This window comes from Cherax quadricarinatus, chromosome 15 (assembly GCF_038502225.1).
Source record: "Cherax quadricarinatus isolate ZL_2023a chromosome 15, ASM3850222v1, whole genome shotgun sequence".
Lineage (NCBI taxonomy): Eukaryota > Metazoa > Arthropoda > Malacostraca > Decapoda > Parastacidae > Cherax > Cherax quadricarinatus.
The window spans coordinates 41709405-41728166 of NC_091306.1; the positions used below are offsets into that span (position 1 = coordinate 41709405).

The 18762-nt window shown below is 45.1% G+C and overlaps 1 protein-coding gene across 1 annotated transcript in view; it reads left to right on the forward strand.

The window, feature by feature from the left end:
* Positions 1-18529, forward strand: part of LOC128703305 (clusterin-associated protein 1-like) — a 66251-nt gene extending 47722 nt beyond the window's left edge. Inside the window, exons 7-8 of the mRNA XM_070085313.1 lie at positions 4804-4993; positions 14607-18529. Of these exons, the coding sequence (XP_069941414.1) occupies positions 4804-4993; positions 14607-14857 (441 nt within the window). The 3' untranslated portion in view covers positions 14858-18529. The remainder of the gene's footprint in view (positions 1-4803; positions 4994-14606) is intronic.
* The last annotated feature ends 233 nt before the right edge of the window (positions 18530-18762 follow it).

The following is an 18762-nucleotide window of genomic DNA, read 5'->3' on the forward strand; positions in this document are numbered from 1 at the left end:
CCAGGCTTACCCAGGCTCACCCAGGCTCCCTCAGGATCTTCCAGGCTCCCTCAGGTTCACCCAGGCTCTCTCAGGCTCACCCAGACTCCCTCAGAATCCCCCGGGCTCCCTCAGGATCCCCGGGCTCCCTCAGGATCCCCCAGGCTCCCTCAAGATCCTCCAGGCTCCCTCAGGCTCACCCAGGCTCCCTCAGGGTCCCCCAGGCACCCTCAGGCTCACCCAGGCTCCCTCAGGATCCACCAGGCTCCCTCAGGATCACCCAAGCTCCCTCAGGCTCACCCAGACTCCCCCAGGCTCACCGAGGCTCTCTCAGGATCCCGCAGGCTCCCCCAGGCTCCCCCAGGCTCCCTCAGGCTCACCAAAACTCCCTCAGGATCCCCATGGCTCCCTCGGATCCCCCAGGCTTTCTCAAGATCCCACAGGCTCCCTCAGGATCCTCCAGGCTCCCTCAGGCTCACCCAGGCTCCCTCAGGATCCCTCAGCCTCCCTCAGGATCCCCCAGGCTCCCTCAGGATCCCCCAGGCTCCCTCAGGCTCACCCAGGCTCCCTCAGGCTCACCCAGGCTCCCTCAGGATCCACCAGGCTCCCTCAGGCTCACCCAGGCTCCCTCAGGATCCCCCAGGATCCCTCAGGCTCACCCAGGCTCCCTCAGGATCCACCAGGCTCCCTCAGGATCACCCAAGCTCCCTCAGGCTCACCCAGGCTCCCTCAAGCTCACCCAGGCTCCCTCAGGTTCACTCAGACTCCCTCAGGCTCACCCAGGCTCCCTCAGGCTCAATCAGGCTCCTTCAGGCTCACTCAGACTCCCTCAGGCTCACCCAGGCTCCCTCAGGATTACCCAGGCTCCCTCAGGATCTCCCAGGCTCCCTCAGGATCCACCAGGCTCCCTCAGGATCCCCCATGCTCCCACAGGATCCCCCAGGCTCCTTCAGTATCACCCAGGCTCCCTCAGGCTCACCCAGGCTCCCTCAGGATCTCCCAGGCTCCCTCAGGATCCGTCAGGCTCCCTCAGACTCCCCCAGGTTCGCTCAGGCTCCCTCAGGATCCCCCAGGCTCCCTCAGGCTCACCCAGACTCCCTCAGGATCCCCCAGGGTCCCTCAGGATCCCCCAGGCTCTCTTAGGATTTTCCAGGCTCCCTCAGGATCTTCCAGGCTCCCTCAGGATCCCCCAGGCTCCCTCAGGTTCCTCAGGCTCCTTCAGAATCCCCCAGGCTCCCTCAGGCTCACCCAGGCTCTCTCAGACTCACCCATGTTCCCCCAGGCTCACCCAGGCTCGCTCAGGATCACCCAGGCTCCCTCAGGATCCCGCAGTCTCCCTTAGGATCCCCCAGGCTCCCTCAGGGTCCTCCAGGCTCCCTCATTGTCACCCATGCTCCTTCATGCTCACCCAGGCTCTCTCAGGATCACCCAGGTTCCCTCATGTTCCCCCGGACTCCCTCAGACTCACCCAGGCTCCCACAGGATCCCCCAGGCTCCGTCAGGGTCACCCAGGCTCCCTTAGGATCACCCAGACTCCCCCAGGATCACCCAGGCTCCCTCAGGATCACCCAGGCTCCCTCAGGATCACCCAGGCTCCCTCAGGATCACCCAGACTCCCTCAGGATCCCCCAGGCTCCCTCAGGATCTCCCAGACTCCCTCAGGATCTCCCAGGCTCTCTGAAGGTCACCCAGGCTCCCTCAGGATCCCCAGGCTCCCTCAGTATCACCCAGACTCCCTCAGGATCACCCAGGCTCCCTCAGGATCCCCCAGCCTCCTTCAGGATCTCCCAGACACCCTCATGATCTCCCAGGCTCCCTCAATTTTACCCAGGCTCCCTCAGGATGCCCCAGGCTCCCTCAGGATCCCCCAGGATCCCTCAGGATCTTCCAGGCTCCCTCAGGATTCCCAGGCTCCCTCAATTTCACCCAGGCTCCCTCAGGATGCCCCAGGCTCCCTCAGGATGCCCCAGGCTCCCTCAGGATCCCCCAGGCTCCCTCAGGATCTTCCAGGCTCTCTCAGGATTCCCAGGCTCCCTCAGTATTCCCCAGGCTCCCTCAGGATCTTCCAGGCTCCCTCAGGATCCCCCAGCCTCCCTCAGGCTCACCCAGGCTCCCTCAGGATCACCCAGGCTCCCTCAGTATCCCCCAGGCTCCCTTAGGATCCCCCATGCTCCCTCAGGATCCCCCAGGCTCCCTCAGGATCTTCCAGGCTCCCTCAGGATCCCCCAGGCTCCCTCAGGATCTTCCAGGCTCCCTCAGGATCCCCCAGGCTCCCTCAGGCTCACCCAGGCTCCCTCAGACTCACCCATGCTCCTTCAGTATCCCCCAGGCTCCCTTAGGATCCCCCATGCTCCCTCAGGATCCCCCAGGATCCCTCAGGATCACCTATGCTCCCTCAAGCTCACCCAGGCTCCCTCAGGATCCCCCAGGCTCCCTCAGGATCACACCTATTCTTCAGTGTTACCTTCCCTCCTAGACGAAAAGGAAAAATCCATCATTCTTAAATTCACCATTTTATCCTGCACGTACTAGCCAGCAGCGGCTGGGTACATGATGCCCCGCGGCTGTGGTGAATTTCCATATCCGTTGATTCTCACTTATCTTGATGCTGGTACAGCAAACTGAGTGTTCACTGTTACCATGATCAGAGGTTGAGTGTTCACTGTTACCATGATCAGAGGTTGAGTGTTCGCTGTTACCATGATCAAAGACTGATCTTGTTCACTGTTACCATGATCAGAGGCTGAGTGTTCACTGTTACCATGACCAGAGGTTGAGTGTTCACTGTTACCATGATCAGAAGTTGAGAGTTCACTGTTACCATGATCAGAGGTTGAGTGTTCATTGTTACCATGATCAGAGGCTGAGTGTTCACTGTTACCATGATCAGAGACTGATCTTGTTCACTGTTACCATGATAGGCTGACTCTATTCACCGTTACCATGATGAGCAACTTACCCTGTTCACTCTTACTACTAATATCACTTGCCAAGTTGCTGGCTAACAGAGATCTACGTACGTTTAACTGTACGTGGAACTTTAAGATTTATACTCTAAACTTATCCTGTCTCTGAGCTCAGACTAACTCCTAATAAACGATTGTAAATGAATAAACAGAAAGATGGACGGAAGGCTCGAACCTTGGTCTCGGGATTAACAGTGGTAGTGCGCTGGATCTGATAATCCCAGGACCACGGTTCGATCCTCCCGTCCATCTTTTTTGTTTACTTTGTCTGGGTTAAACCTGAATCATGAAGGAACTTGAGCAAGTTCTGTTCACTGGATACGTCATATCTCTTACCCGAGGATGTTTTCCTGAACACAGTTTGTCCATCTTGCACAAGACACTGCCGGATTATATTACCTCTGCTTTTACGGACTTAAGGAAACACACCCAATGTTTTTACTCGTACCGGGAATCGAACCACAGACCTCAGTGTGTGAGTTGAGTGCGCTGCCAACTGAGCTACGGGACACCTACTTGAACGGTTTCACATCTTTCGGTCATACAGTTTAATCATTATCTGAGTTTGTTATCTGATGAAATTGGTCAACTTCACGCCGCCACGAGAAAAGCAACTGATAAAATCCTTGAACAAGTTGCAAGAGGATACATATAGGTGGGTCAGGCTTGTTATTCAGGCGGCTAAAGAGACTTCTGCCTCCAGTCCCGAAGTTATGAAGGGAAGATGGTAGAGAGAAGCTCTCCTCACATGGCTGCTTCTACATTCTTATGTTACATTGCTTCAGGTCCCCCTACGTCCTCCTTTACTCATGAGACAGTTGATTGTAGCTACAATCATTTCAAGTTATATTACGACTTGGTTGTACAGCAGAGTTGAGATGTCGGGTAGTTGGAGGGACCATTGTTATTTCAATAATGAAAGAAACGCTAAGCCCGTATGGAGGAAGAGGAGGTAATCAACTTCGACTTAAGTAAAAGGAGGTCTGACCCAATTCTGTGGATCATGTGCTCCTCAGCGGCATCAAGGATCTTCCTTCTAGAGGCTTCAATGGGCCATGTTGTTGTTGTATGTTGTTGATTCAGGCGCATTTTGTTTAGGTTAGCTTAGGGAAGAGGTCTGGCAAGTAGGTGGAAGGGAATGGTTGGTTTTGAGAAAGACGTGCCTTATATGGGCCAGTAGGCCTGCTGCAGTGTTCCTCCATTCGTATGACTAATAATTCGCAAACGGGTGAAATTATTTACAAAAATTACCTCTCAGTCCGCAGCAGGATTCGAACCTGCACACTCTGTATCAAGGTACATTAAGTGGTACAAGTACTGTGTATTAATGTTGGTAGAATTACTAACAATATGGTGGGTAAAAGGGACACAATTGCAACTATTGCAACATTTTACTGTAGCAACATATTGCTGTGCACTCTGACGCAGAGTGCGCGGGTTCGAGCCCATTCTTATGCTCAGTTTTCATATCTCAGGTTTCCACACACTGTTGCAAGTATTGTTGCCAGGTCATTCTGCAAGATGTGGTTAATCTTATGAGGTAACACAACCCTGCTGCCTTCCCTACCCTTCCAGTGATGGACGCTTGATCCAATGCACTGGAGCTAACCTTCCTTTGACCAAACCTACTTGCCTACCATTCCCCAGGCGCTACATGGACCTTAATACTTAAGCGCTTACGTATTCATACTTAAGTAGCCTTTAAGCATTATTTTATACCGCATATATTTATAATAATATTAATAAATAGTAATAATAATAATAATAATAATAATAATAATAATAATAATAATAATAATAATAATAATAATAATAATAATAATAATACTGGGTGGCCCGGGCGGGTTTGGTGTTGCAGTCGTCTACTCGTAAAATGCTGGAGAGGTTACGAACTGAGGAGGTGAGACTGGGTGGCGCTGGTGACGACGACACCGACGACGATGATGATGACGATGATGATGACGATGATGATGAAGGTGAGGCGCTGCTGAAGAACATCGGGAAGGAGACGACCGTCGAGAAGGTGGCGAAGAAAAGTGCTGGGAAAGGTACGTAGTGATGGTGAATATTATAGTGAGGGTGATGATGCGAGTGAGATAATGCTGATAATGATCTCGTGATGGAAGATGATAAGAGATGGTGATGATAATGATAACTGTGGAGAGTAAGAAGAGTATAGATAGTTATGATAGCGTCATGCAACAGATGATGGTCTCTGACACAAGCGAAAAGTTTGGGACGCACACACACACACACACACACACACACACACACACACACACACACACACACACACACACACACACACACACACACACACACACACACACCTCAGTCATAGAGTTGTCAGGAAGTGGAATAGTCTGGGAAGTGATGTACTGGAGGCAGGATCCATACATAGCTTTAAGAAGAGGTATGATAAAGTTCATTTAGCAGGAAGAGTGACCTAGTAGCGACCAGTGAAGAGGCGGGGCCAGGAGCTGTGACTCGACTCCTGCAACCACAACTAAGTTCACACACACACACACACACACACACACACACACACACACACACACACAGTGTAGGGTTGTGTGTTAACAAATTTGCCAGATGAACATGACGAGTGTATCTAGTGAACATGACCATTTCTGTTTGGTGAACATGATGTATTGTGTGTTAAACGTGTTTTTATCTTCTGGACATGACTGGTTAGTCTAGTTTGCTAGACATGACTGGCTAGTCTCGTCTGCTAGACATGAATGGCTAGTCTAGTTTACAAGACATGACTGACTAGTCTCGTCTGCTAGATAAGACTGGCTAGTCTCGTCTGCTAGACATGACTGGCTAGTCTCATCTGCTAGACATGAATGGCTAGTCTAGTTTACAAGACATGACTGACTAGTCTCGTCTGCTAGATAAGACTGGCTAGTCTCGTCTGCTAGACATGAATGGCTAGTCTAGTTTACAAGACATGACTGACTAGTCTCGTCTGCTAGATAAGACTGGCTAGTCTCGTCTGCTAGACATGAATGGCTAGTCTAGTTTACAAGACATGACTGACTAGTCTCGCCTGCTAGATAAGACTGGCTAGTCTCGTCTGCTAGACATGACTGGCTAGTCTCATCTGCTAGACATGAGTGTCTGCTAACAGATAACAAACCTCATCTCAGCATTTCTGCTGTTTAGGTGTCAGCACAACGCCACTTGTCGACGGGACACCAGCACCTCTCTCAGGAAACAAAAATGAAAGTAAATTCAGAGTTGTTCTTTTCAGTAGAAATATATATATATATATATATATATATATATATATATATATATATATATATATATATATATATATATATATATATATATATATATATATATATATATATATATATATTAATTTATTTATGTGTGTGCAAGAATTATATTTGGTAAGTTGCTCGCACAAGTACGTTTGAAATGCATCGGTTGCACTATTAACTTTCAGCAGACATTTACGTGAACGCTGGCTAGAAGACACGTTAATGGCATTAGTTGTACTCGTTGTAAATGCTTGTGTAATTTATTCGTGTATAGTACACCGTATACTTAACGTCACGTTGGATTTCTGTGGAATGCGCGCAGATGCGCCCCGCACCACACCTGTCACCTCGTTGCTCACACCTGCAACTTGACAAGACTGCCAATATCATGCTAACGTTAGAATATTATTTAACTCTTATACTACATATTCACAGTAAGGTATAATGGAAGGTGTGGGTTTTATGTTGAATAAGACGGTCAAGCATGGAGGAACACTGCAACAGGCCTAATGGTCTATACAAGGCAGGTCCTTCTCTAAACCAACCATTTACCCAGTTACTTATATAACAGACACTGTATGTCACAAAAGAACAACACCATAATGATATGTTCCACTGATCAAGCACTTACTGTGTAGTAACCTGGGTAGTGTGTCTGTCTCTGTGGGAACGAGAAGTATGGAAGGCACAGCATCCTAGCGGCTTTTGTGTCTGGCTGTATCTTGTTACTTGTAAACTACACGACCTGTATACTGCAGAAAAGAAATAAGTTTATTATTATTATCTTGGTAGGTGCCTGTCACTGACCAAGACATTGTTGTACACTGTGGCATTATCTTGGTAGGTGCCTGTCACTGACCAAGACACTGTTGTACGCTGTTGCATTATCTTGGTAGGTGCCTGTCACTGACCAAGACACTGTTGTACACTGTGGCATTATCTTGGTAGGTGCCTGTCACTGACCAAGACACTGTTGTACACTGTGGCATTATCTTGGTAGGTGCCTGTCACTGACCAAGACACTGTTGTACACTGTGGCATTATCTTGGTAGGTGCCTGTCACTGACCAAGACACTGTTGTACACTGTGGCATTATCTTGATACGTGTCTGTCACTGACCAAGACACTGTTGTACACTGTGGCACTATCTTGGTAGGTGCCTGTCACTGACCAAGACACTGTTGTACACTGTGGCATTATCTTGGTAGGTGCCTGTCACTGACCAAGACACTGTTGTACACTGTGGCATTATCTTGATACGTGTCTGTCACTGACCAAGACACTGTTGTACACTGTGGCACTATCTTGGTAGGTGCCTGTCACTGACCAAGACACTGTTGTACGCTGTGGCATTATCTTGGTAGGTGCCTGTCACTGACCAAGACATTGTTGTACACTGTGGCATTATCTTGGTAGGTGCCTGTCACTGACCAAGACACTGTTGTACACTGTGCCATTATCTTGGTAGGTGCCTGTCACTGACCAAGACACTGTTGTACACTGTGCCATTATCTTGGTAGGTGCCTGTCACTGACCAAGACACTGTTGTACACTGTGGCGTACAACAAATAACGGAGTTCATTGCTCAGGCATTAGACACCCCTTCAAACTTTTAGGACTCGTGTAATGTTAGTTTTCTCTGTTGTTCAAGGTTTTCTCAGTATTATTCAAGGTTTTTACATTTAGTTTATATTACACTGTGGATTCTGTGGTATAATTAACTATTTTTGCGCTTAAAAATCTTAAAAAACAATATTTACATACAGTTCGTAGGGGTCTGGAACGGATTAATCGTATGTACATACAATCCAATTGGGAAATTAGGTTCGGGTCGCGACCAGATCGGGTAGCGACAAAGTTTTGGAACGAATTATGGTCGTGATCAGAGGTTCCGCTGTACTTTTGTAGTGCGAGTATCTACCTGATGGCTGTGGAATGCGTCCTGGAACTCGGTTATCAGCAGCATTAAGCAGACGGATGCAATGGCAAAGAAAGCGCTAATGACGGACGGACGTGGAAATTAAACATCGTAAACTGTTATGGAAACACGGCCAATGATATTGGTCCGGTAAGATTGGCAGACGTCTTTGGACACTGTAATTTCTCTTTAGAGGAACATCAAATTTAATTTTAAACTGGGGCTCTCCGAATATCGAGTCTTGGAAGACAGAGATGGTGCTCACCAGGTTGTGGATGGGTTGTACTCGAAATACAATACTGAAGTAACGGCACGGATAGACATTTCTACAGTGTGTGACACAGTGGCCTCGTTAGTTCCCCTGCTTAGGTTAGGTAAGGTTTGTCAGGAAGCAGAAGTTTTTCTTGACGCAGGTCTTAGTCATATTATGACCTGCAGATTTAATTATATTTGACCAAGGTCTGCGTATCCACTGTTCAAAGTGTGAAGTGTCTCGCAGGGGTGTCCGGACGTGTCCATGGGCATCCCATGGTATACGGGAAGAGGGTACTGACGGATGACTCCCACGGTCTTGGTTCAGGGTTTCCTTCGTCGCAGCGGAGTGTGAGAGTTTTTGCGAGGAACTTGTACTTGAGGACGCATTCCTCCTGGTTGAACGGTGCTGGGTCCTTACTTTTTCTGTTATTGTCTCTCCTGTACGTAGTGAAGGCGGGTGTAGACAACAGTGAAAGCCGGGTCTACATCTACACACGTACGAGTGTAACTCGTACTCTTGTTGAAGCACTATAAGCGGTAAAGAAGTATCGACCGTCAATATGCAAATAATAAGCAGAATACATAAAGATGTGGCATGGACATTAGCATTATATATATAAACACGGAGGAAAATGATAAATTCCGATAACTTTCCGTATAAAAGAAGAGATAGTTTACGATAACAGGATTTCACTCGGCAGGGAAGAAATAGCAGTGAATGTTAATTCTGTGTGGTTGACAATATTTGATATACAAAGGAAATGTGCAAGACAGATTTACAATACCGACAAGATGAAAGTTGCACAAGTGTACAAAGGAATTAAAACCGGCTTGCAGGACTGCGCTAAAAAAGACCCTCATTACTGTTGTATGTCCTCTGTTTCCTGCTCATATATTGTAAGAACGATTAAGTGTGAAACACGACAAGTCGAAGATTGAGACACTTATGTAACAATTGGGAATCTTTACTGAAGAAACGTTTCGCCACACAGTGACTTCATCAGTCCAATACAAGTAGAAAGGTGTAAGGAGAGGAGGAGTTTGGGGTAATCAGTCCCTCAGCCTGGAATCGATGTGTTCAGTCCATCAGTCATGTAGGAAGTACAGTACAGGGTCATAAAGGTGGCTTATATACTGTAGTGAGGTGAGGTGAAGCAGGAGGAGGCGGGGTCATAGTGGTACCATCCACTAGTCGAAGTAAGTCTTCGTCCAAAGGTTGGACAAGTGTTGAAGAATTCTTTGTATCAAGATCCCATGATATTGCAGTGTCTGACAGTTGTGATGAATAGTTTAGAACCGACAAGTTGAAGATTGAGACACTTACGACTTCATCGAAGCCACTGTGGAACACATTACCAGGGTGTACGACCTTGTGGAACACATACCAGGGTGTAGGACCTTGTGGAACACATACCAGGGTGTAGGACCTTGTGGAACACATACCAGGGTGTAGGACCTTGTGGAACACACTACCAGGGTGTAGGACCTTGTGGAACACATACTAGGGTGTAGGACCTTGTGGAACACACTACCAGGGGGAAGCACCTTGTGGAACACACTACTAGGGTGCTACACCCCGATAGTGTTCCACAAGGTGCTACACCCTAGTAGTGTGTCCCATAAGGTGCAACACCCAAGTAGTATGTTCCACAAGGTGCTATACCCTGGTAGTGCATTCCACAAGGTGCTACACCCTGGTAGTGTGTTCCACAAGGTGCTACACCCTGGTAGTGTGTTCCACAAGGTGCTACACCCAGGTAGTGTGTTCCACAAGGTGCTATACTCTGGTAGTGTATTCCACAAGGTGCTACACCCTGGTAGTGTGTTCCACAAGGTGCTACACCCTGGTAGTGTGTTCCACAAGGTGCTACACCCTGGTAGTGTTCCACAAGGTGCTACACCCTGGTAATGTGTTCCACAAGGTGCTACACCCTGGTAGTGTGTTCCACAAGGTGCTATACTCTGGTAGTGTATTCCACAAGGTGCTACACCCTGGTAGTGTGTTCCACAAGGTGCTACACCCTGGTAGTGTGTTCCACAAGGTGCTACACCCTGGTAGTGTGTTCCACAAGGTGCTACACCCTGGCAGTGTGTTCCACAAGGTGCTACACCCTGGCAGTGTGTTCCACAAGGTGCTACACCCTGGTACTGTGTTCCACAAGGTTCTACACCCTCACGGGGTCTTCCACGAGGTACTACACCCTCACAGGGTCCACGAGGTACTACACCCTCACGGGCTCTTCATTTTGGCCACGTCAAACAGTAACACCCGCCGCCAGGCATTTAACATTACCAACAGATATATTATTATCTTATTTTTCCTATTCTCCTCCCAAGTCCAGGACAACTGGAGAAATTCCACGGAAAGCATCGTTTTCAGTATATACTTTAAATCAGCCTTTTCCACTTCGACAATAACGATGACTCATCAGCTTAAAAAATACGCCAATAAAAAAAAAATGCACGTTCATATATCAGATAAATTATTAGAATTTTGGCAAATAGATTTATATATATTTTAAGGCAGCTTAAACAAAATAATACATACAAGGAAATTCGGGTAATATACGAGGCACACTACAGTGTCTGGAAGTTCCAGTCAGACTGGAAAGATGCAGAAATAATCCGCATATAGCAGAATGAAACTTAGGACGACGTTTCGGTCTGTATTTGACCATTAACTGGCGTGACTAATTAATGGTCCGAGTCGGACCGAGACGTTGTCATGAGTAAAAGTCTCTTATGTACGGGTTATGTGTTCTTCAAGTCACGGTATTTTGACTGTTAAGGCTTCTTGATAGACTGTACCTAGCACTTGTACCATCATGGACTGTACCTACCACTTGTACCATCATGGACTGTACCTACCACTTGTACCATCATGGACTGTACCTACCACTTGTACCATCATGGACTGTACCTACCACTTGTACCATCATGGACTGTACCTACCACTTGTACCATCATGGACCGTACCTACCACTTGTACCATCATGGACCGTACCTACCACTTGTACCATCATGGACCGTACCTACCACTTGTACCATCATGGACCGTACCTACCACTTGTACCATCATGGACCGTACCTACCACTTGTACCATCATGGACTGTACCTACCACTTGTACCATCATGGACTGTACCTACCACTTGTACCATCATGGACTGTACCTACCACTTGTACCATCATGGACCGTACCTACCACTTGTACCATCATGGACTGTACCTACCACTTGTACCATCATGGACCGTACCTACCACTTGTACCATCATGGACCGTACCTACCACTTGTACCATCATGGACTGTACCTACCACTTGTACCATCATGGACCGTACCTACCACTTGTACCATCATGGACTGTACCTACCACTTGTACCATCATGGACCGTACCTACCACTTGTACCATCATGGACCGTACCTACCACTTGTACCATCATGGACCGTACCTACCACTTGTACCATCATGGACTGTACCTACCACTTGTACCATCATGGACCGTACCTACCACTTGTACCATCATGGACTGTACCTACCACTTGTACCATCATGGACTGTACCTACCACTTGTACCATCATGGACTGTACCTACCACTTGTACCATCATGGACCGTACCTAAAACTTGTACCATCATGGACCGTACATACCACTTGTACCATCATGGACCGTACCTACCACTTGTACCATCATGGACCGTACCTACCACTTGTACCATCATGGACTGTACCTACCACTTGTACCATCATGGACCATACCTACCACTTGTACCATCATGGACTGTACCTACCACTTGTACCATCATGGACTGTACCTACCACTTGTACCATCATGGACTGTACCTACCACTTGTACCATCATGGACCGTACCTACCACTTGTACCATCATGGACCGTACCTACCACTTGTACCATCATGGACCGTACCTACCACTTGTACCATCATGGACCGTACCTACCACTTGTACCATCATGGACCGTACCTACCACTTGTACCATCATGGACTGTACCTACCACTTGTACCATCATGGACTGTACCTACCACTTGTACCATCATGGACTGTACCTACCACTTGTACCATCATGGACTGTACCTACCACTTGTACCATCATGGACTGTACCTACCACTTGTACCATCATGGACCGTACCTACCACTTGTACCATCATGGACCGTACCTACCACTTGTACCATCATGGACTGTACCTACCACTTGTACCATCATGGACCGTACCTACCACTTGTACCATCATGGACTGTACCTACCACTTGTACCATCATGGACTGTACCTACCACTTGTACCATCATGGACCGTACCTACCACTTGTACCATCATGGACCGTACCTACCACTTGTACCATCATGGACTGTACCTACCACTTGTACCATCATGAACCGTACCTACCACTTGTACCATCATGGACTGTACCTACCACTTGTACCATCATGGACTGTACCTACCACTTGTACCATCATGGACTGTACCTACCACTTGTACCATCATGGACTGTACCTACCACTTGTACCATCATGGACTGTACCTACCACTTGTACCATCATGGACCGTACCTACCACTTGTACCATCATGGACCGTACCTACCACTTGTACCATCATGGACTGTACCTACCACTTGTACCATCATGGACCGTACCTACCCCTTGTACCATCATGGACTGTACCTACCACTTGTACCATCATGGACCGTACCTACCACTTGTACCATCATGGACTGTACCTACCACTTGTACCATCATGGACTGTACCTACCACTTGTACCATCATGGACTGTACCTACCACTTGTACCATCATGGACCGTACCTACCACTTGTACCATCATGGACCGTACCTACCACTTGTACCATCATGGACCGTACCTACCACTTGTACCATCATGGACTGTACCTACCACTTGTACCATCATGGACTGTACCTACCACTTGTACCATCATGGACCGTACCTACCACTTGTACCATCATGGACCGTACCTACCACTTGTACCACCTGTGTTTACACTGACAACACCTGTGTTTACACTGACAACACCTGTGTTTACACTGACAACACCTGTGTTTACACTGACAACACCTGTGTTTACACTGACAACACCTGTGTTTACACTGACAACACCTGTGTTTACACTGACAACATCTGTGTTTACACTGACACCACCTGTGTTTACACTGACAACACCTGTGTTTACACTCACAAAATAGCTGTTGTTTCTTGCTGTTGTCTAATTTTACAACTTTTTAAGCAGTTTTAACTTTGCATTTTGTTAATGTTTGAGTAAATCACTTTAGTCATTTTTGTGTATGGTTTGTTTTAAAATTCCATTTCTATTATATTTTTGTGTTTTATTCTGATGATGGAACGTTTTCATACCGAAACATAAGCAGAAATAAGCAATATAATGTAACAAAGAACTAATTTTTATACCTATAAATCGGAGAAGTGGATAAAAAAGCTTCAAATCTGGCTATAAATCTGTTTATGTGTATTTGCTTCTTGCAAGTTTATGGGAAGTGAGTGCAGGTCCAAAACATAGAGAAATAGTGAGACTGAGTTATGAACAATACGGTCGGACTATATTGGAAGACCAGTGACTTAAATAAGTCCAACACTTTTCTGATTCTGTGAGGAAAGTTAGGTTGTGGATGACTGCAGCTTCCGTAAGCCAGCGGAAGGCCTCAGTCAGATAACCAGAAGTTTCAGTTGTGGGTCATCATATGACTAAGACCCGCGTCAGGAAACGGTCCTGTTTCCTGATAAACCTTTTCTAATTTTAGGCTTCCGGTCAGTGTTGCTTCCCTCATGTAACACTTGTTTACATCACCATCCTGTCTTAACTAAAATATTCATGATTTCCGCTGACGTAAAGTGTGGCTAGTGAATACTTCCCATCCATTTTTTTGATAAAAACGTTGCCATTATATATTTATCCACTCTGAAAAAAAATTATTATAATTTAAATCTCACTTTCTTTCTCTCCTGAAACTACATAGTTTTATCACAAATATAATCTTCGTAAATTTAGTGTCAAAGATCTCGCCTATTTCCTTCCTTTAAAACACAGCAAGGTTGCCTTAAAACTTCTTGTTACTCCCCTCTGTAAAATTACTACTGCTATTTCTGGTGATTACATATACCTGGAGGGAGGACGAACCTTGCACTAAGTGACGTATAATAAACAATGTTGTCTCTGCCTTCAGCTGGTCGTCGGGTCTTCGGCAACATGGTGGGCGACTTCGACTCTGAATCCCTTGACTCCGATACCGAGCTCAACCTGGAAGGTGCCGGCGACTCCGACCTCGACGCCAACGACTTGGACCTTGTGGGTCCACCGGAGGTCGGGGGAGGTGCAGGAGGCGGGATCCCCATGGCTAACGGGGGAACTAAACTCAAAGGGCCCAGAATGAGAGCCGCTGCGGCTCCACCACCAGACGATGACGATGACTTCTAATGTTTTTGTGCTTATGTAGAGTGATACAGTGTAATACACAGATTAAATTTATAGAAGAACACACATGGATTGCTTTTAAGCATTGTTCCTTAGATACGTAGTATACACTCATTAGCCCGTCAGCAGTGTATTGTTTGCAGTGAGGTCAAAATATACAAAACACCCTCTTGTTTCTGTGTCTCAGCGTGGCCATCCAGAGGGATAACATTAGTTGCATTCTCAGTTCACCGCTTTTGAGGAGCTGGAAAAGATTTCTTAATCTGTTTTAGTATGTTGATATCATGTATAAATGTTTGTTCTAGTTAAATAAAACAATTCTTAAAATGTTGGTTGTTAGGAGAAGAAACTCTTCAAACACCACCAAGGAGAACTCTTAAGATTGTTTTCTTGGAGATATTTAATTTTCTCCACTGTTATGGGTCCTCAAGACTTGTGTTTGTGAAAGAGAGAAAAACCTACATGGAGATATAAACAATGACAAGTGGCTGTCTTCAGCAGATGGAAAAGAACGAGGCAGGAAGAGCAGGTGGTTCCTTACTGAAGAGGAGAGCTTACAAACTGTTGAGGAGAGCTTCATAGTGTCAGGATGAAGCTTCTTGGGTCCTCAAGATGCTTGCATGACATCTCAGGGATGGTTGCCCTTATTTAAAAACGTGTGGGCGTCTGTGCTATTGTTGCCTGAATGCTTAATTCAACTCGATATGGGTTCCATCTTTTGCTGCAGATTTAATTATTCCATCTTATTATAAATTTATTCTCGAAATTGCTGAAGTTTGCTTATGCATCAACTCCTGTTGTTTCAGTGGATTTAATTTTTCGGTTTTGCATATCATTAGCCCATGGGATGTACTGTATCATTTGAATTTTTAATATGCTGGGTCGGTGCAGAATTCTTCTGACCTATGTGAGTGCTTGTGTTCCAATGTTTGAGTCCCAAAATACCGGACAGTTTCCCCATATCTTTTTCTTGGTCCAGGAGGCTGCGACTTCGTATCTTGCTGGCGGCCGCCACAAGATTTTATGGCGACCCGCAGCAACTTGAAATATTTACGAATAGTAAAACTAATAAATCCTCATTTTCAGTCACTGAAAGTTAAGGATTTTATTGCTCGTAGCAATTTATAAATCAAAATTTGTTAAAATTTCAGTTCTAATCTTTAAATATTTCAGATATACCCTTCAATTATGGAATTAAAAGGTAAAATAGTAGTGGAGAGTGAATGTCGCTGTTTAATGAAGAATGTAGCGTAAAGTATTTCCTTGTACAAGCAGGTGATAAAGCCTTTAGTGTCGTGTGCCACGAAACTGTTGCAGTTTTGAATGAGTACAATGTACGTCGGTACTGTGAAGCCAAACTTAAACCAAGTTATTCACAATTTACAGGAACCCAGCGGTCGGAAAATTTGAATTAGTGCAACAAATTGATTCCAATTTTCCACAGAAAAGAGCTGACAATAAAGCTTTAATCAGGACCAGTTATAAAGTAGCTTATGTGTTAGCTAAAAAAGGGACGCCATACACCGATGGAGATCTGATCAAAGTGTGTATGATGGAAGAAGTGGAAGAGTTACGCCTAGATAAAAATCTTTTCAAAATCCTCAGTCCTGCACAAAATACTGTTGCTCGTAGAATTGATGATATTGGGAGTTACAAACAAGCAAGAAATTTTCAGTTTTATTCTCTCGCACTTGATGAATGGAATGATGTGACACATCACAGCTCCTGGTACTCATCCGTGGCGCCGACGATGAATTTAATGTCACACAAGAATTAGCATCAGCGCTTAGCATGCACAACACAGGAACCAAACGAGACTTATACAAAGAATTGCAAAAAAAAAAACTGTGTTAGAATATAACCTGGTGTAGAATAAACTACAATATGTGACAACTGGAGGAAAAATATGTCTGAGGCGAAGAAAGGTTTGGATGGACACATCACAAAAGTTTGTGAGGATGGTGGATTCTCAAAGCCCAGGTTTCTGTATTGTGTTATCCATCATCAAGCATTGTGCGGATGTCTTACGTTTTGACATGTGGTTCAACAGTGAATTTCATTCGATCTCACGAGCTTAATTATTGCCAGTTTCGTGATTTTCTGAAAGAAACTGATTCTGAGTTCGTTGACTTGACTTGACTTGCCTTATTATACAGCAGTTGTTTGAAGGTTCTGTTACGGTTCTTTCAGCTCAAAAAGGAAACTAATTCATTTCTCACAAAGAAGAATCGACCCGAACCACTTTTATCCAACATTGACTGACTTTAGAAACTGTCATTTTTCTTGCAGATGTGACAAGCCGTATGAATCAAGTTGCAGTTGGTGAAACAAATTTGATTTGTGATCTATTCATGCATGTCAAAGCATTCAGGGCAAAATTGATGCTATTTGAAGGACAATTGAAGGTTTCTAACTTGGTTCATTTCCCATGTGAAAAAATTCATGAAGAAAGTGATGCAGAATTTCCTTCGACATATGCAACAGAAATCATCAACGGCTTGCAAAAAAATTTCAGAAATGATTTTCTGATCTTGATGGAAAAATATGAAATAAAGCTGTTTCAAAATGCATTTGACTGCAGTGGCATGCAAAGAGTATGTTACAATTCATTCGGCGTATGTCACACTCCCATATAGGCTGCCTCCCAACCAGCAAACCGGATTCTCAGGGTTTAACGATCAATAGGGCACCTGTCGTTAAATCAGTACCTTGGTTCATTGACCAATCACAGGTAAGCCCGCCAAAGCTGAAGCAAATTGGTTCACTTGTGGTAAGCATTGGCAGACTTGCCTACCTGCTGGTTGAGTACAGTGCACTCTCTCTCTGGCTTCTACTTTGCCATCTGTCACCGTGGTGTACACTTATCATTCCATCTGTACATATTGTACATACTATACATATCTGTATATAGTGGGTGAAGGAAAAATATACATTATAATCTACTGGTGAGTTTGTTTGCTCCAATTCTCATTATGTCCAGGTCTCACAGGCCATTCATTACCTGTGTTCATAATAACTGCAGTGTTGAAACACTCTAAAGTCAGTTTCAAACGGAAATTACTGATCTCCAATCAGATACGCTGAAAGAAAAGTGTAAAGAAGGAAATCCGATCCAATTTTATTAATCTTTACAGCCTGAACAGTTTCTCAAAATTTGAAGCGATTTTCTTGTGGATTCTTATCAGTTTTTGGTACAACGTACCTTTATGAACAACCATTTTCAAAAAAATGAAGTATGTCAAGTCCAAATATCGCACAAATTTATCTGAAGATCATTTGAAGTCCATTCTGATAATTGGCTCCTCGAGCTTGAAACCTCAATTAAGCAATAATCTGAAATTAAAAAAGAAAACAGTTCCATTATTCTCATTAATCTTGTGCAAATTAATCATCTGCCATCTTTCTCATCTGCTGTTTAATAATTGATTATAATGTTAAAGCATTGGCTTATGTCTGACATTTTTATTCATTATACAGTGGTACCTCGGTATACGTCCACTTTGGAATAAGTCCAACTTGGTATACGTCCTGTTAGGTATAAATCCAAGGTCCTGGAATGGATTAAGGACGTATACCGAGGCACCACTGTACATAATTTCTCAATGTAAACATGGTATTGCTTTTTCGCAATTATCACATTTTTTCTTTTGTTCTGACTCACATTATGCTAATTACAAAAAGGATACAAATAAAACTTGTTCATTCATATTAATTTATAAGGCTGATTTTTTTTCCTTGGCCCACGAGAATGTGTTAAATAAATGATGTGACCCTCGTAGGGAAAAGCTTGAAGTGTTTATTGTTATTTATTAGTGATGACTGAAGAAATGAATGTAATTGACTGTGTGTGTGTGTGTGTGTGTGTGTGTGTGTGTGTGTGTGTGTGTGTGTGTGTGTGTGTGTGTGTG